The sequence below is a fragment of the Notothenia rossii genome (assembly GCF_949606895.1).
Source record: "Notothenia rossii genome assembly, chromosome: 6".
Classification (NCBI taxonomy): Eukaryota; Metazoa; Chordata; class Actinopteri; order Perciformes; family Nototheniidae; genus Notothenia; species Notothenia rossii.
This window is the reverse complement of record NC_136909.1, coordinates 38,454,846-38,471,898: the sequence shown is the minus strand read 5'-3', so window position 1 is coordinate 38,471,898 and position 17,053 is coordinate 38,454,846. Positions and strand designations below refer to the sequence as shown.

Below are 17,053 nucleotides of genomic sequence, written 5' to 3'. Positions count from 1 at the left end.
CGATCGTGTATTAATCAGGAACATGAAACCTCGCGGTGGTCCTGGCAAACTGAGAAATCACTGGGAAGATGCTATTCACTCAGTTGTGCGTCAAGTGAGTCAAGATATCCCTGTTTATGAACTCAGACCTGAGAGAGGGACAGGGAGATCAAGGGTTTTACATCGTAATCTTCTCCTCCCATGTGACAACCTGCCGCTGGAAACTCAAGTACAGCCACGTGCAAAGAGAAAGAGTGTGGAGAGAAATGAGGAAGCGGAGCAAACAGGGGAGGAGGAAGAGGATGATGAGTATTATCTAGCACCACTTAAGCAGCAATCAAATCCATGCCCACCTGAAACAGTGAATCCTGCGTGCACTAGTACACCTGTGGAGCTTGAATGCATACACTCTGAGGAAAACCTGTCAGCTGAGCCAGAGAAAGAACAAGAAATGGCACACGAAGTTGGGTACTTGCCGGAGGGGGAGGACAGCTACGTTGAGGACAGCTATGTTGAGGATCTACCTGTGGAGAATGACAGCTACGTTGAAAACAGCTGCGTTGAGGATCTACCTGTGGAGAATGACAGCTACGTTGAGGATCTACCTGTGGAGAATGCTGTCCCATCACCTGCTCAAAGTGACCCCAGTAGTAAGGAGCTTCAAGGGCATCGACGACAATGCAGACGACCAAAGGTCTTCACATATGATAGGCTTGGCTCACCAGCCTGCTACAACATAAAAGCACCACCTCTGCATACAAACTTAAAGGTGCCATGGACACACACTGTACCGCCATACCACTTTCAGCAGTACTATGGATATGAGGGTAGTGACATTGCACACCATTGAACTGAGTAAATGCACATACATTACACTCAAAGAACACATAAAAAGGAAAATGGACGGCAGAGGTCACATTCAAAGTGATTGTTGACATGAGATACATTTATGGGCTGTGTTTTCACACAATATATCATTACATGACACTGTTACAGTCAATCATATCTCACTCACCTGTTTTAAAGGAGTGTAGTTCACTTGGACATGCTGCACAGGCAGAACTGTTAACAAGGTAGCAACGGACTATGTTGAAACTATGTGTGACAAAGGAGGTCAAAAACAAATGTATGAAAAGAGTTCCAGACTGTAACATTGCACTTTATAGGTAAATGTACTAAACATGTTTAGCCTGAAATAATGCATATTCGAGACCGTTTCTTCTGGCCACATATGCAGCAAGAAGTAGAGCACTCACACACACAACATACATTCAGGGACTGTAAAAAACAAAAACAAACGGAGAGCTTGTGAACATATGTTTGTCATACAATGATGGACTTTCTACTAAGCCAAGGGCTTAAATGTGTAAATTGAGTGTGTGCACTTTTGCCAGACTGAACAGTGAGCGTGGTATGTGTTTAATAAATGTTATAGATGTTGCTGACATGTAGGCATAATATTGTGGATTAGAATGTCGGGACGACATCTGTTTTGAAGGGGAGTGTGTAATAGATATAAGTCATGGTTGATGACCTTCCGGGTCTGTCCAGCAGAGGGCGCGTGTTGCTTGCCGCGGGTGCATAATACATAAGACTTGAAGCAAGCTAACATCGTCTCTGTTTCCTTTGTCTTATATTTTCCCCATATTAGGTGAGTTCATCCGTGAGAAACGTTATATATGTAGACTGACTGTGTATAATATTAATGTGAATAGTGATAGTTGTTAGAGGTATTTTTGGAGGGTTTCTCTAGGTTCTGTAATTGTTGTAGCTGTGTATGCTAGCTTTGCGAGCGCCGTTAGCTATGATAGCGCAGCTAGCTATGATAGTGTAGTTTAGCTCCAAGAAGGGGGGTTTGGGTGTTAATTTGGATATGTATGTTTGTACTGTGCATTTAAAAAGTGACATCTTGTGTGTTAAATTGGATGTATGTTTGCAGTACGCGCATTGTTAGTGGTTGTTTTATATCAAGAATCCATGTTCTGTATTATACAGCGTGCTATGTGTACCATGTTGTTGGCGGGCATAATACATAAGACTTGAAGCAAGCTAACATCGTCTCTGTTTCCTTTGTCTTATATTTTCCCCATATTAGGGGCATAACAAAACCACCAGATGACAGAGCAACGGCGGCTGTTTTACAGCTGCATTGATGCAGTTATGGGAGAAATTGCGCCCCGCTGTGGAGAGCGAAACAGCGCATTCATCGAGGCTATTGCTTCACTCAACCCGTAAAGCAGCTTCTTCCTGGAGCCCGAAAAAGTGGAACCTTTGCTTAAACTGACTGGAACCACGCTCGTTGATGCTGAGTTCATTGGCTAAAAAGGTGATTCTGAAACACGTGGACAGCTTCACACCACCAGAGGATGGGAAATGGACATTGAAAAACGTACTTGGTCATCTCGACACGACGCTTGAGGCAATGCCAAGTATTCTCATCGCAGTTAAGGTTTCACTTACCTTACCTGAGAACTCTTTTTCCACACTTAAAAACGTTTTCAGTGAGCACCGAAGAAGCATGTCTTACACTCGGAAAGCAAATTTAATACAATTTGGTTTCGAGAAGGACCTGACAAAAAAATGCAAGAATGAGTGGAAAGACATGTTGCTGAGGAGGTTACATTCATCTGGGAAACGTCGGCTACAGCTTACTAGGCCCACCGGAGTACATCATGTAAGTAGCAAACAATCATATCACGATGTAGGCTAAGCTGTTGTTTTCAAGCTTTAATGTGAACAAAATATTGGGTATTTTTCAGTGTGTTCTTTTCACTGTATGTTTGCCAATATATTTGTTATTTGTTTATTTGTTATTTGTTTAATTCCACGTCGTTACGCCAAGGGACACACCTCTGCTTTAAATTAGTACGTGCAAACTGATGCTTAACATGTAATTTCCTCCTGACGCTCATCCTCTGAAATTAAAATAAATGTGCATATTTGTATATTTTCTGGCAGTATTCTGTTTTTTGCTGCATAACTAAAACCGTCTGATATTCTATTAAATCTTTAAATGTTAACAGCCTTGACTCAATAAATTGTTTGTTCTTAGTATGCAACATTCTTACAGCTTTTTTCTGTAATGTAATTAAAGGTTTTAAATTACTCATAGGTGTATGAGTATATGAGTCAGCTGCATGCTGGTTCTGCTTGTTTGATGTGTAGCGTTGCTGTCCATCCATGGTGCTGAAGTAGCGTTATTTTTGTGCCTCTATCCTGAGCACCCGATGACAAATTTTGAGCATTGGAAATGTTATTGAGCGCGCAATTTAACATTTTTGAGCACAGAAAAATATATTTTGCAAGCATATCAATTATATTTTGAAGAGAAATTGACTCTCAAGCCCTCAAACTCCTGGTCCAGTCTATGCTCTCTCTCTCTCTCTCTCTCTCTCTCTCTCTCTCTCTCTCTCTCTCTCTCTCTCTCTCTCTCTCTCTCTCTCTCTCTCTCTCTCCCCCTTGCTCAACCTCTCTACCCCGTGCTCGCTCAAGTTGGCACAGCGTTACAAATGGTTGGTTATGTGGCACAATAAATGCTTCTAAAGTTTATTGTATTTTGCAAGTTAAGGTAGTCTGTATCAGTTTACATGTCCCAACTAGTTTTCATCCTGTTTAAAAATGACTGGCGGAGTTGCAACAGTCATCACTGTGTGTTCATGTTTCTCAAGTTCATTGACAATGAAAAACTGTCAGTCCTAATAACCCACATATTCTCCAAATATAATTGTTAAGCTTGTCACTGACTCTACTCATCCTTTGTTTTATCAAGAAATATATCTTACAATATTCTAAGTGTTGGGATTCCTGTCCAGTGATCTGCAGCCTGACTGCTGTGAGAATGTGCATGCAATAAGATTCCCATTCTTGTTATAATCATTGATCTCATTAATTTTTGTATGAGCTTAATTTTTTGTTGAATAATAAAACTAATCTCACAGTAACCACGTTTCATTTCATTCATAAACATTTTTGGAAAACTATTGTTTAGGATAGAAGAACACGTTCTTTTGTTGTTGTTGCAGTTTTCCCAGTTATGGAGTTTAATATACGTAATAGTCTCAATGCATGTATAATAATCTTTACAATGATTAACACATCCAAGCAGTAATGATAGAATCCTATAATATACAGTATATATTATTCGGAAATGGTCCTTTCTTCAAACTGAGCACTATGAGTACTTTAATGCTATATATTTTTTTTAAATGTATTAACCTGTAAAGCGCCCTGAGCCTGTTTTTCAGGTTTCAGGCTCGAAAATGACATGCCCAGAACAAATGACTATATCTTCACTTCTAAAAGGGGTAAATTAATAATCTTTTTTCCCAAAGCAATGATACACCTGTGAGTTGGATGTAGAACAGTCAGAATCAAACGGCTCCGTGTTTGTTTACGCCTATACGATCATTTCCTGGTAACGTTGAAGCAATAGCCCCGCCTCTCCTGCTCAGAATTCAGCTGCTGGGCTGTCAGAAGAGGGGGAGGAAAAGAGAGGCTCCGTGTTTTGTCTCGTGTGAACGGACACGTTTCTGGTGCCTGTTGTGTGTGGACGGAAGATTTTTCTGATAACGATTGCGGTCCGTTTGCGTTATCGTCCTCGTGTGGCTCCAGCCTAAGCGTGAAGGCCCAATAGTAGTGTTTACAATTTGGGAGAGACAAACCCCCGGCCTGTCTTTCCCACTGCATTGTAGAGAGCTTGATGCGTGGGCCTTGCCATACAAATGTCATCACAGCTGTCTGTAGCTTGCTCCAATTCTGAGTTGGTGGAGGAAGAGGTAGCATTGGACTAAACAAATTAACTCTGGGTAGAATGTTCATCTTGATTATTGATACACGGCTGCAAAGTGAGTTAGGCAGACTATCCAAATCAGAAATGATTTTATACAGCGTGTTACCATAATGTTTAACTATTGTCTGAATTGAAGGAAAAACATCTATCCCCTATGCAAACATCTTGACAACTGGGATAGATGGAGGGACAGGTGTATCGATCATTGCCTGGTTCAGTGGCATCAAAGCAGATTTCTGCCAATTTATCTTAAACCCAGAAAGCTGACCATATCGATCGACAATAGACTAATTATTGGGATACATTGTACAGCATTGCCCAAATACAATAGCACATCAGAATATAACGAAAGATGATGCGTACCATTAATAGAGATTGGGGATAACGTGGGTGACTGACGAATGGTCTGTGCCAGCGGCTCAAGTGATAGCGCAAATAGCAAGGGGCTTAGCGGACAGCCTGGCCTTGATCCTCTCGAGATAGCAAAAGATGGGGAGCATACCTTGCCTGTAAGCACCATAGCTTTTGGGTTTTTATATAGCACCTTGACCATGTCAATAAAAGGGGCGGCCAAAGCCCATTGCCCCGAGTACCGACCACAGAAAGGGCCATTCTAGGCGGTTGAAGGCCTTCATCGCATCAAGTGAGAACTGCAGCTGGGGAAGGTAGATGTTGGGCCCCATCTACAGGACTGTCTCAGAAAATTAGAATATTGTGATAAAGTTCTTTATTTTCTGTAATGCAATTAAAAAAACAAAATTGTCATACATTCTGGATTCATTACAAATCAACTGAAATATTGCAAGCCTTTTATTATTTTAATATTGCTGATTATGGCATACAGCTTAAGAAAACTCAAATATCCTATCTCTAAATATTAGAATATCATGAAAAAGTATACTAGTAGGGTGTTCAACGAATCACTTGAATCGTCTAATTAACTCGAAACACCTGCAAGGGTTTCCTGAGCCTTGAAAAACACTCAGCTTGGTTCAGTAAACTAAATCACAAGTATGGGGAAGACTGCTGATCTGACTGCTGTCCAGAGGACCGTCATTGACACCCTCCATCAGGAGGGTAAGACACAAAAAGAAATGTCTCAAAGAGCAAGCTGTTCACAGAGTGCAGTTTCAAAGCACATCCACAAAAAGTCTGTTGGAAGGGGGAAATGTGGCAGGAAACGCTGCACAACCAAGAGAGATGACCGCAGCCTTAACAGCATTGTGAAGAAGAGTCGCTTCCAGAATTTGGGGGAGCTTCAAAGACAGTGGACTGAAGCTGGAGTCCAGGTATCAAAAGTCACTGTTCACAGACGTGTCCGGGAAATGGGCTACAATAGCCGTATTCCCATGGTCAAGCCACTTCTGAACTCAAGACAACGGAAGAGGCGTCTGACTTGGGCTAAGGAAAAGAAGCACTGGACAGTTGCACAGTGGTCCAAAGTCCTCTTTTCAGACGAAAGCAAGTTTTGTATTTCATTTGGAAGTCAAGGCGCCAGAGTCTGGAGAAAGGCTGGAGAGGAGCAAAATCCAAGTTGCTTGAAATCCAGTGTGAAGTTCCCACAGTCAGCGATGGTTTGGGGAGCCATGTCAGCTGCTGGTGTTGGTCCACTGTGTTTCATCAAGCCCAGAGTAAATGCAGCTGTGTACCAAGAGATTTTAGAGCACTACATGCTTCCGTCTGCTGAAAAGCTCTATGGAGATGAGGAATTCATTTTCCAGCATGATCTGGCACCTGCCCACAGTGCCAAAACCACCAGTAACTGGTGTACTGACCATGGCATTACTGTCCTCGATTGGCCTGCAAATTCCCCTGACCTGAACCCCATAGAGAATATGTGGGGTATTGTGAAGAAGAAGCTGAAAGACACCAGACCCAACAATGCTAATGAGCTAAAGGCTGCTATTGAAGCATCCTGGGCATCCATAACACCTCAGCAATGCCACAGGCTGATTGCCTCCATGCCACGCCGCATTGATGCAGTAATCCGTGCAAAAGGATTCCCAACCAAGTACTGAGTGCATTAATGGACATTTTCAAATGTTTGATTGTGTTTTGCTGTTATAAATCTTTTTTTTTTACTTGGTCTGAGGAACTATTCTAATTTTTTGAGATAGGATTTTTGAGTTTTCTTAAGCTGTATGCCATAATCAGCAATATTAAAATAATAAAAGGCTTGCAATATTTCAGTTGATTTGTAATGAATCCAGAATGTATGACTTTTTTTTTTTTTTTTTTTTTTTTTTAAAATTGCATTACAGAAAATAAAGAACTTTATCACAATATTCTAATTTTCTGAGACAGTCCTGTATGATGTGTAATAGCCTCCTTACATTGTAAGCGGCTAGCCTGGATTTCATAATGCCCATCTGATCGATATGTACTAGATTCGTCATGTGAGACTGAAGGCGCCTAGCCAGCACTTTGGCATAGATCTTTAAATCAGTGTTTAAGAGTGAGAGGGGCCTGTAACTAATACATGTTGGATCCTTGCCTTTTTTAAGAAGCAAGGATAACAGGGCAGTGTTGACGTCTCTCAAAAATGAACCCTCCTTAATAGAAAATAATATCATCTCTACAAACAAGGGGCCGAGCAAGGGCCAAAAGGTGAGATAGAATTCGGGTGGAATACCATCTGGGCCTGGCGACCTGACCTTACGCATGTCCATTACTGCACAATGTCGTGGTGTGTGATGGAGGCATTCGGATTTTCAGAGTCGCCAACAGAGACTCCATTTGCATATTATTAAAAATCATCGCATGCAGATTGGACAAAGCCCCTCTCCGAACTGTACAGATCCTTGTAGAAAGAAAAAGTGGTGTTCATGCTCTTGGGATCGGTTAGAACAGTGCCATCTATAGATTTAACACTAAAAATATCAGCAAAATGTTCATTGGTCCGAAGCCTCAAGGCCAGCAGGTGGCTAGGTCTGGCGGAGTGCAAGTAGTAAGTCTATCTGGTTCTGTGCATAAGAAATTCTGAACGGCAGCTGAATTAATTTCTTTTTTGATCAAGTCTTTTTGGAGCGCAATAGAATCGCTGTAATGGTGTTGTAAGTTAGCATCGAGAGCAGCATACTTTAGTTCTAATGCTTCCATTAATGCTGTATTTTTGTACTTTTTATTACCTAGGGTTTGATTGTGGGACTCTCCCCTGAGAGAGAATAATTTCTACATGTGAAAATCAGCTGAAAATAATGACATTAGAAAAGCTGTAAACATCAAATGTTGGCATTTATTAGGATGACAATCCTTTAGAATACTGATACAACAGCCAGATATTGATTTGGAATTGTGTGCATTTGATTTATAAAAAAGGTAGAAAGACCAATAGAAAAAGACAGTGCTTCCGTTGACAGCAGTTGATCGCCAGAGTGCGTGAAAGTCATAAGCACAGTTAGTGGAACATGTTCAGAAATGGTGTTTGCAGGAAGTTTTGGCAAGTTGCTAGGAAATTAAAACGTAAACAGCATCTCCATTCATCTTGGTTTGGCATTTCCTATCTTTGAGTCTGTTCACACAAGATATGGTTGTAGCTTTATGGAACAGCTGAAAAGCATTGCAACTTCCCCGCTGGGAAGGAAGATGTGGAGCTTTCTAGAAGCACTTGCGGTGGACAATGGCGGGGCCGGACTCGTCGTACTCCTGCTTGCTGATCCACATCTGCTGGAAGGTGGAGAGGGACGCCAGGATGGAGCCGCCGATCCAGACAGAGTACTTCCTCTCTGGGGGGGCGATGATCTGAAGGGGGGGATAAAACAGGTATGTGGTAAAGAAAATACAGACGGGATGGATTGTTTAAGCTCAAATTTGAACGCAACGTTAAAAAAACTGAAATTATATTAAAAAAAACATTGTTCATAGATTTATTTAAAATGTTTACCTTGATTTTCATTGTGGGTGGGGCCAGGGCGGTGATCTCTTTCTGCATGCGGTCAGCGATGCCGGGGTACATGGTGGTGCCACCGGACAGCACGGTGTTGGCGTACAGGTCCTTACGGATGTCCACGTCGCACTTCATGATGCTGTTGTAGGTTGTCTCATGGATTCCAGCAGATTCCATTCCTTAACACACAGAGAGTTCACTTTGTGTTAGTCAACTTCAAAACAACTAACACGGCCATGATGGTACCCTGATAAATTCACTTACTGAAAAAAGAAAAAATGCTAAGAAACTGTACAAGATCTTTGAAAGCTACAAGAATTAAAGCAATATCATCTGGATTTACAAGGAGGATCAGATTCTAATGTAATGCATTTTTGACTCATTTTCTCTAGTGAAACAGTCTGTTTATGATTGTAACCCACCGAGGAAGGAAGGCTGGAAGAGTGCCTCGGGGCATCGGAACCTCTCATTGCCGATAGTAATGACCTGTCCGTCAGGAAGCTCGTAGCTCTTCTCCAGGGAGGAAGAGGAAGATGCAGTCTGCATCTCCTGCTCAAAGTCCAGAGCCACGTAGCACAACTTCTCCTTAATGTCACGCACAATCTCACGCTCAGCTGGAGTTCAAGGGAAAAGGAATTTGTTATAAAACTAATAAACAATTAACAAATATTCAGAGTGAAGAGCCTTTTGAAGGTTGTACTGTCAAATTTGTACCGGTGGTGGTGAAGCTGTAGCCTCTCTCAGTGAGGATCTTCATCAGATAGTCAGTCAGATCTCTGCCAGCCAGATCCAGACGGAGGATGGCGTGCGGCAGAGCGTAGCCCTCGTAGATGGGCACAGTGTGGCTGACACCGTCACCAGAGTCCATCACAATACCTGCAAGACAAGAAAACAACGTAAGGAAAAAAACAAAACTACTGATGTCAATTTGAAGCGCAACACTGAAATTGGTTTGGCTTCAGTACTTTCAATGGCCAATAGATGTTGCAGTCATACATGTTTTAAGTTCTCACCTGTGGTACGACCGGAGGCGTACAGAGACAGGACGGCCTGGATGGCCACATACATGGCAGGGCAGTTGAAAGTCTCAAACATGATCTGTACCAAAGAGAAAGAACAGGTGTCAGAGTGGAAGCCTTTAAACAGTTTACCCAAAGGGCAGTACAATCTAAGAAACCTTTCAGAGATTAAACCAGATTGTGACCAAAGCGTGCACACACCTGTGTCATCTTCTCCCTGTTGGCCTTGGGGTTGAGAGGAGCCTCGGTCAGCAGGACTGGGTGCTCCTCAGGTGCAACACGGAGCTCGTTGTAGAAAGTGTGATGCCAGATCTGAAGGACAGGGGAGCGGATTAGTTCATTACAGTCAAAATAATTGATTAGTTTACTGAAGAAATTCCATTTAATATTACAATATCCTTCTACTTCACCAACAGTGACATCAAATCATAAGCAATACAAGCTCTTTTGGCCCTACATAATACTTGTGAAAGTCATGCAAAAGGATTGTCTGGTAGGCCTTTTCAGTGTTCATTGTTTCTACGCAATAGTGTAGGTCTGATGCGGCTAAACATCCAGACCGATAAGTTGAAATGTATACATTTCTGCATGATGTTCAGCAGATGAGATCTTTGACCTGCAAAGATTCAGCCATGCTGGTCGATTAAACCATTTCAAGCTCTCCAGGGAATGTTTGATCATTTGAGGTTTAAAGTTCAGATGTTTGACGTGCAGTTCACCCATTCTAGTTTTGACAGTGCAGGAGAATTTCCCACTACAGTAACACAACCGACTGGACCTCCCGTCACTCGACTGTGCATTTTGATCTTGGTCTGAGGGCCATGCAAGTGAACTCAGGCAAACATGATGGAAATGTCCTCACCTTCTCCATGTCATCCCAGTTGGTGACGATGCCATGCTCGATGGGGTATTTTAGGGTCAGGATGCCCCTCTTGCTCTGGGCCTCGTCTCCCACATAGCTGTCCTTCTGTCCCATTCCTACCATCACACCCTGCACACACAAACATTTACAGTCAGAAGTTACTCTGCATTTAACTGCTGGTGGGATTTTAAGTCATAAGAAGCAGGGTCACAGTCATGCTGCTGTTGGTACCTGATGTCTGGGGCGACCGACAATGGAGGGGAAGACGGCGCGGGGGGCATCGTCTCCGGCAAAACCAGCCTTGCACATACCGGAGCCATTGTCAACAACGAGGGCTGCAACGTCGTCATCCATTTCTAAAAAAAAAAACAAGTAAGATATGACTTATTTTACTCCCATAAGTTTGTTTTATTTGTTATTTTTGTGTATTTAGTAAGGAGCCTATGGTCAAATCATCTACAAACTTAAAAACATTAAATATAAGACTTGAGGACTTTTACAAACTGAGAAAGTCTTAAGTTATGCAAGAAGAGTAAGGAATGCCCCTCAAGTGATGCAACGCCTAACATGATCAGTGTTGAGTTTGCACAAACGCTTAAGCACTTGTTAATTTCTCTACGAGATTAAACAGAAACTAGTTACTTTCGGCACATCTTTTGTATTTCTTACTGGAACTACATTTTGTCAGGCGTGGCACTTCAAGTTCTCAAACTCAACCCATGTGACTTGTTAGTCCCATCCCTTAAGGGCATTTCAAACAAGTTCAGGCAGGATATAGACCTGCCTCAGTTTGTCTGAATTCCAGAGTCATTATCCAACATGCGTTTAATGTCTTTATAACTGTACTAATGAATTACCTAATATGTGAAGAGTCAAAAACCCAAAGCCTCCAAGCTATTATGGTGCCACAAATTAAATCAAGTTTCAGGATAATTCAGGAGGGTCTCAAACAGGAAGTGAGAGCTGTAGAAGGGAGCAGCCCTTTCCTCAGCAGTATCACACTCATTTACTGAAACAGTTACACATCTCAAACTCAAATTAAAAAAAGATCCCAGCATTTGATATGTCCTTCCCTTATCTAATGGAAATAAAGTGACTTCACAAGTTATTTCATTTGTATGTCAGTGTTTTGTTAACATTACTGATTTAACTACCCAAAATGTTAAGTTTTGTAGCCTTTGCACAAAAAGTGTCTCTTTTAACTGCAGATTAAAATGTTGGTAAAAATATATAGAATTGTCCCTTTAAGAACTGAGCCATTTGCCTGATAGAGAAATACTTGAATTATACTGACCCGGAAGTAGTTTATCAGAAAGTTCAGTATTTGGGTAACAAAAAAAACTCTTTACAGTATAGTTCACGTATTATGAACATAGCTGGACCGCTTCGGTTAATTTAGAAAACCGGGTGAAAATCTGCTATTTATACTGTCTCAGAATGACTTCAATTTATATTTCAAACTCATTTCAAGGGTGTTTAATTGTTTAAACATGCTGTCATCACCTGCCTGCTACACACCTGAAGTGAGTCAGTGTTAATGAGTCTGATCAATAAGTCTGTTTCCTTCATTAAAACTCAGCGCGAGCACTTTAGTTTTGAGTCAATTCTCTTTAAACTTGTCAGAAAAAGCAGCGCTGGTTCTTACCTGTGCAGGTGAGTCTCTGGTGTATCTTTCGGAGAAGTTAAGAGGGTGTTTCTCTGCACTGCTGAGCTCGGTGAATACAACATCAAGAGCCAAACCGCACAGGTTTTATTCACGCTAGTGGGGCTTGTCGCGTTGTCCATAAAAGGAGAGGTTCTCCCAGCGGGCACTCTCATTGGTCCAGGTGAGCAGGATGCCTCAGTTTCTCTCAGCTCGTGTTTTGATTCGCTGCAGCAGGCATCTGTCAGGAGGTGGAGGGACACTGGATGCAAACCATACAAACTAGTTTCCAAAAAAACCGGAAGAGTGAGTAAAGATGTAAGAAGTGTAATAGCAACGTGGATGTCAAAACAACCCCTCAGAAACCAACCACCTCTCAAATAAAGTATTACTCCTTCATATTGTGCGTTCTGCTGTTGGAGGAGACAACTTGCAAAAGTGGTTTGATTAAAAACTTTTAAAAAATTAAAGACATTTTAAAGAGAGCTCTTTATTTATGTTTGTTTATTTTGCATTTCCTTTTTTGGCAGAATGTCGGTGCTGCACAAAGGTCTTCTGCTTTCCTTTGCTGAATAAGTCAAACTGGCCTGGAAAATACAAAGATTGTTGGGATAACAATGTATGACAGGTTTGGGACAATATAAAAAACACAATTGGTCAAGATAATTGCAATACATGGTATTATCCTCAAAATCAGTTTCGAACTCAAGCTGGAAAATATAGAAAACATATGTTATATTTGTTGAAATATTCATTAGATCCCAACATTATTTCAAATCCAATACTCTGACAAAAAATAAAAATAAATCTTCTTGTTTACCTGCCCACTAGATTTGAGTAAGAACAATACCCATATTAGTGATTTATGTTCAGAATGCTATACTCATAATGTTAAATTAGGGTGAATAGCTTTGGATTTAGCTTAAAAAACTTTTTAAAATGGCATTACAATATACAGCCACTTTATCTGAAATTAAAATAAGAAACTAATATTATATTCCATTGTTTATATAGCACCAATATTTTGTAAATGTGTGCATCATTTTTTGTGAAAAAACAACATTCATAAATAAGGTCCCGTTGCATAAAAGAGGATACATATGTTCGAAATTCAATTATAACAATGAATGAGTCTGTTTTCTTGCACTAAAACTCCTTTACTCCTGTGCTATAACTTTGGCCTCTGCACCAAGATAGCAAGCTAAACACTTTGTTTTGATTCAAGATAATTCATTATTACGGAAATGAATCTTGATCAACTTATTGTCACGGTTCTTTATCCCCATCCACGATAAAATCTCATATCTACCTATCCCTTTTACAGTGGCACTTTTACCAAGGGGGATTAGAGGGGTTTGTGGTCAGTTTTGTAATTTAGCTTCATTCAACAATGAAGACAAACCCGAAGACTAAATATTAAAACCCAAGTAACTTTCATGTGTTGGTAGCAGAAAGCTAAGAGGAGATCAGCACTCTTCTTTATTTCATTTTTTGGTTAATGTGTTTTTTCCCTTGCATTTCAGGTTTATCTTTTGATAAAAGTTAAAGTTAAACTTTGTGTGACTCCCCAGTCACTGCATGCTGTGGAGTCTTTCCGCTTCCTGGGCACCATCATCGCCCAGGACCTCAAATGGGAGCAAAACATCGGCTCCCTCATCAAAAAAGCCCAGCAAAGGATGTTCTTCCAGAGGCAGCTGAAGAAATTCAACCTGCCAAAGACGATGATGGTGAACTTCTACACCTCCATCACAGAGTCCATCCTCACCTCCTCCCATCATCATCTGGTACGCCGCAGCCACAGCCAAGGATAAGGGCAGGCTGCAGCGTGTCATCAGCTCTGCAGAGAGGGTGATCGGCTGCAATCTGCCATCCCTCCACGACCTGCAGGCCTCCAGAACCCTGAGGGGGGAAGATAGTGGCCGACCCCTCCCACCCTGGACAAAAACTGTTCACCCCCCTCCCCTCTTGCAGTAGGCTGCGCTCCATCAGGACCAGAACCTCTCCCCTCCGCTACCGGCCTCATCAACAAGGCCCGACCCCCCCACTGACACTTCACCTCAGCCACATCATAGACTCTATGCATTACATTAGTGCACACAATGTTTCATTTCATTGTTGTTCAACAACAAGGCCCCGACAAGCCCTTGATTTAGCTTCTGCACTGGGTTTCACAACAAAGAAAACCAAAAGCTGAAAAGGTGTGAGAGTTGCAAAAACTTTTTATCTGTTGATTAATAACCTAAAATAATCTTGTTTGCAACTATATTAACTGTCTGTCAATGTAAAGCAGGGGTGTCAAACTCAAATACACAGTGGGCCAACATTAGTTACTAGTCGAGGGCCGGACTGGTTCAATGTTTATTGCAAAACTTATTGAAATGAATTTATTGCACATATTAAACCTGGAACTAACAAAGCTTAAATTATTGCCTATAAAAACAACATTAAACATTAGATTATCAGTTGCATTAATTTCTTATGGCTCTATCTGCAGCTTTTCCAGAGTCATTTCTTAAGATTACATTTTTCCACAGGCCAACAACAGCTTCAAAAAAACTATTTCCCTCAAAGAAAAACCAAACATGCCCTGTTGTCGTGAGAGAAAAAGTGTAGAAGGAAACATCCATTGAGCTCAGTGTGTTGCTCTGTGATGCTTCAAGCCAGATACTTGGCATCTCATCTTGGGTGAAAGTTCATCAATGTTTGGGGTCAGGCTCTGAGCTGAGGAAATCCTCAGGATTGAGTGAAGGTGTGTGTGCAATATACCGGCGCGCTAGATCTAATAGTAATTCGAAATGATCCTGTGGGCCGAAATTAAATCTACCAAGGGTGAGTTGAGTTTGACACATGTGATGTAAAGTGTATGCTTTAAATGGAGCACTGCACAAATGCATCAATGCAACAAAAATAAGTACATTTTAAAAGCAACTTAAAAGTTCCACATTGCAATGCTTTGATACATGTGTAGATTACAGTCATGTATGTGTGTGAAATCCCAGCTTATTTCAGTGTCTATGTTCAACCAGTCATGTAAATCAGAGTCTTGTTTGTCAGGTTCTTCTTTCTGCTACTGACGTAATCTGATTTTAAAACAAAAGCTTGAGAGCAGGAAGTCGGGTGGACATGGTTTTGTTTAAGTATCAAGCTGCAAGTAAATCCTGCAAATCAGGACCAATGACGTGAGTTCAACTCATTACAATATGTATGCTCTTCTGTTCTCTCTCTCTTGGTTGAAACCTTGCTGTTTTGTGCATCATTTCCCTAAATGATAGCTGGTTGGAGATCTTTAGAATCTTAGCGGATGTTTAGAAATAAAGGTGTGTGAAGATTATGGACCCACACTGGACTGCAGAAAATAAAAAATGAAACACATGAGAGGTATATCGAATTTGTAGTGTTTGAACCTTTGATGATGAACTTTCTTTTGATGCCAAAACTGATTTAATCTAATAATTAAACTTGAGATCTTTGCTGCGGCCCATTTGATCTGTTTTATAACATCAATCATGCCAAAAAAGCTATTACATTTTTAATCAAGTTAAAAATGTGCCGTGTAGTTTTTTTCAGTTTGTTACCGTCTCTCATCTTTTTTAAGGTCTTCTCCTTTTTCTCTTCTTATCTACTGCTATTTATTTGCTAACCCTTCCTCTTTTTGGGTCAAGCAAATACCCCCAACTATGACATAATATAAATGTCTGTTGTTTAGTTAAAGGATGGCCATCCCGAAGGCATATTTAACAGCCAAAGCAGAAATGAAGAAATACGTTTGGCCCTAACTGTTGCTGGAAACACGCATTGGGAGGTAAAGCCTGTCGTGTAGCTGCTGATCACAATTCAGCAAACCAGCTGGTCTCTAGACGGTGTCCCTGAACTGTAATGTGTCTGTCCTTGTGTGCACACAAACTGTCTGCCACAAAAGAGTGGCCAATATGAAATATTAAGTATATTAAAACGGAAAAATTCAAAGTTTAAAACTTGTACATTTGGATGTTTCATGTATCGCTATCTGCATCTACAGCTGACTGCAGTGACCTCAAGTGAACATTAAAAGCACGATTGTACTGTACAGTATTGAATTGACATTATGTTCTTGTTTATCTCATTCTATTTACATTCATATAGACTCCTGCATTTACTTGTTCACTTACAACATTCTCTGCAACATTTAGCTTATTTAAAAAAAATTGTTGACATGTATATAATTTGCTTCATCTGCATTACTTGCACATCGGTCTTGAAAGGTTTTTTTTCATTGCCATATCTACTGTAGCTACTGTGCATATGACAGTAAAGCCTTTGAATCTGGAAAGCAGTGCTCCAGTTATTGTGTCCACACCCTGAACCTGCACAGACATGTCAGAATATTTCACTTCTGCCACTCAAGTGCCTCTCTTTCACTGCAGTATTTTTATTGTACTGCAATATAAAGTCATGTGTTCTGATCCTCAGAATCTGTTCCCATTCCAAACTTCTAACTTGACCAAACATAGTTAGGATTTCAGGGCGTAACCTGAGTCTGCTTTCAGGATATGGTGTGTGTGTGTGTGTGTGTGTGTGTGTGTGTGTGTGTGTGTGTGTGTGTGTGTGTGGGGGGGGGGGGGGGGGGGGGTTGTCCTCACCAGGTTGGACCACGCCTCCTGTGTTTTAAACTGAAGCTTATACTCGTGTTGTCCTTGTAAGGTCTTAACTTCAGCTGGAAGTCAACCAAAAGGCACTCCTCCAACAAAATGGGGGGGGTTATATTCAATAGACCTGCTGAACTTTTATGGTTTTACCTGGAGGTTGCAGGTACCGGATACCTTTGCAAATTGACAGTGTCTGTTTGGTGTTCTTTGTTTAAAATCTGAAGTTTACAATATCTTTAAACTCCATTAAA

At 41.1% G+C, this 17,053-nt stretch overlaps 1 protein-coding gene across 1 annotated transcript; it reads right to left on the bottom strand.

The window, feature by feature from the left end:
* Positions 1 to 7,983: 7,983 nt before the first annotated feature.
* Positions 7,984 to 12,336, bottom strand: LOC307045318 (actin, cytoplasmic 3). Its single transcript, XM_079690894.1, has 9 exons — positions 12,181 to 12,336; positions 10,767 to 10,891; positions 10,536 to 10,664; positions 9,875 to 9,985; positions 9,668 to 9,752; positions 9,369 to 9,530; positions 9,077 to 9,268; positions 8,652 to 8,833; positions 7,984 to 8,509 (listed from the first exon to the last, which is right to left on the bottom strand). Exons 2-9 carry the CDS (start codon positions 10,887 to 10,889, stop codon positions 8,366 to 8,368), a joined length of 1,128 nt encoding a protein of 375 aa, XP_079547020.1. The 5' UTR covers positions 10,890 to 10,891; positions 12,181 to 12,336; the 3' UTR covers positions 7,984 to 8,365.
* Positions 12,337 to 17,053: the final 4,717 nt, after the last annotated feature.

Bases quoted from the DNA above. Each gene is read 5' to 3' on its own strand.
- LOC307045318 (XM_079690894.1), bottom strand. From the start codon at position 10,889: ATGGATGACGACGTTGCAGCCCTCGTTGTTGACAATGGCTCCGGTATG. The intron at 9,986-10,535 runs GTGAGGACATTT...CCTGTCCTTCAG, and splicing joins ACTGGGATGACATGGAGAAG to ATCTGGCATCACACTTTCTA. The intron at 8,510-8,651 runs GTAAACATTTTA...CCCCCCCTTCAG, and splicing joins CACCCACAATGAAAATCAAG to ATCATCGCCCCCCCAGAGAG.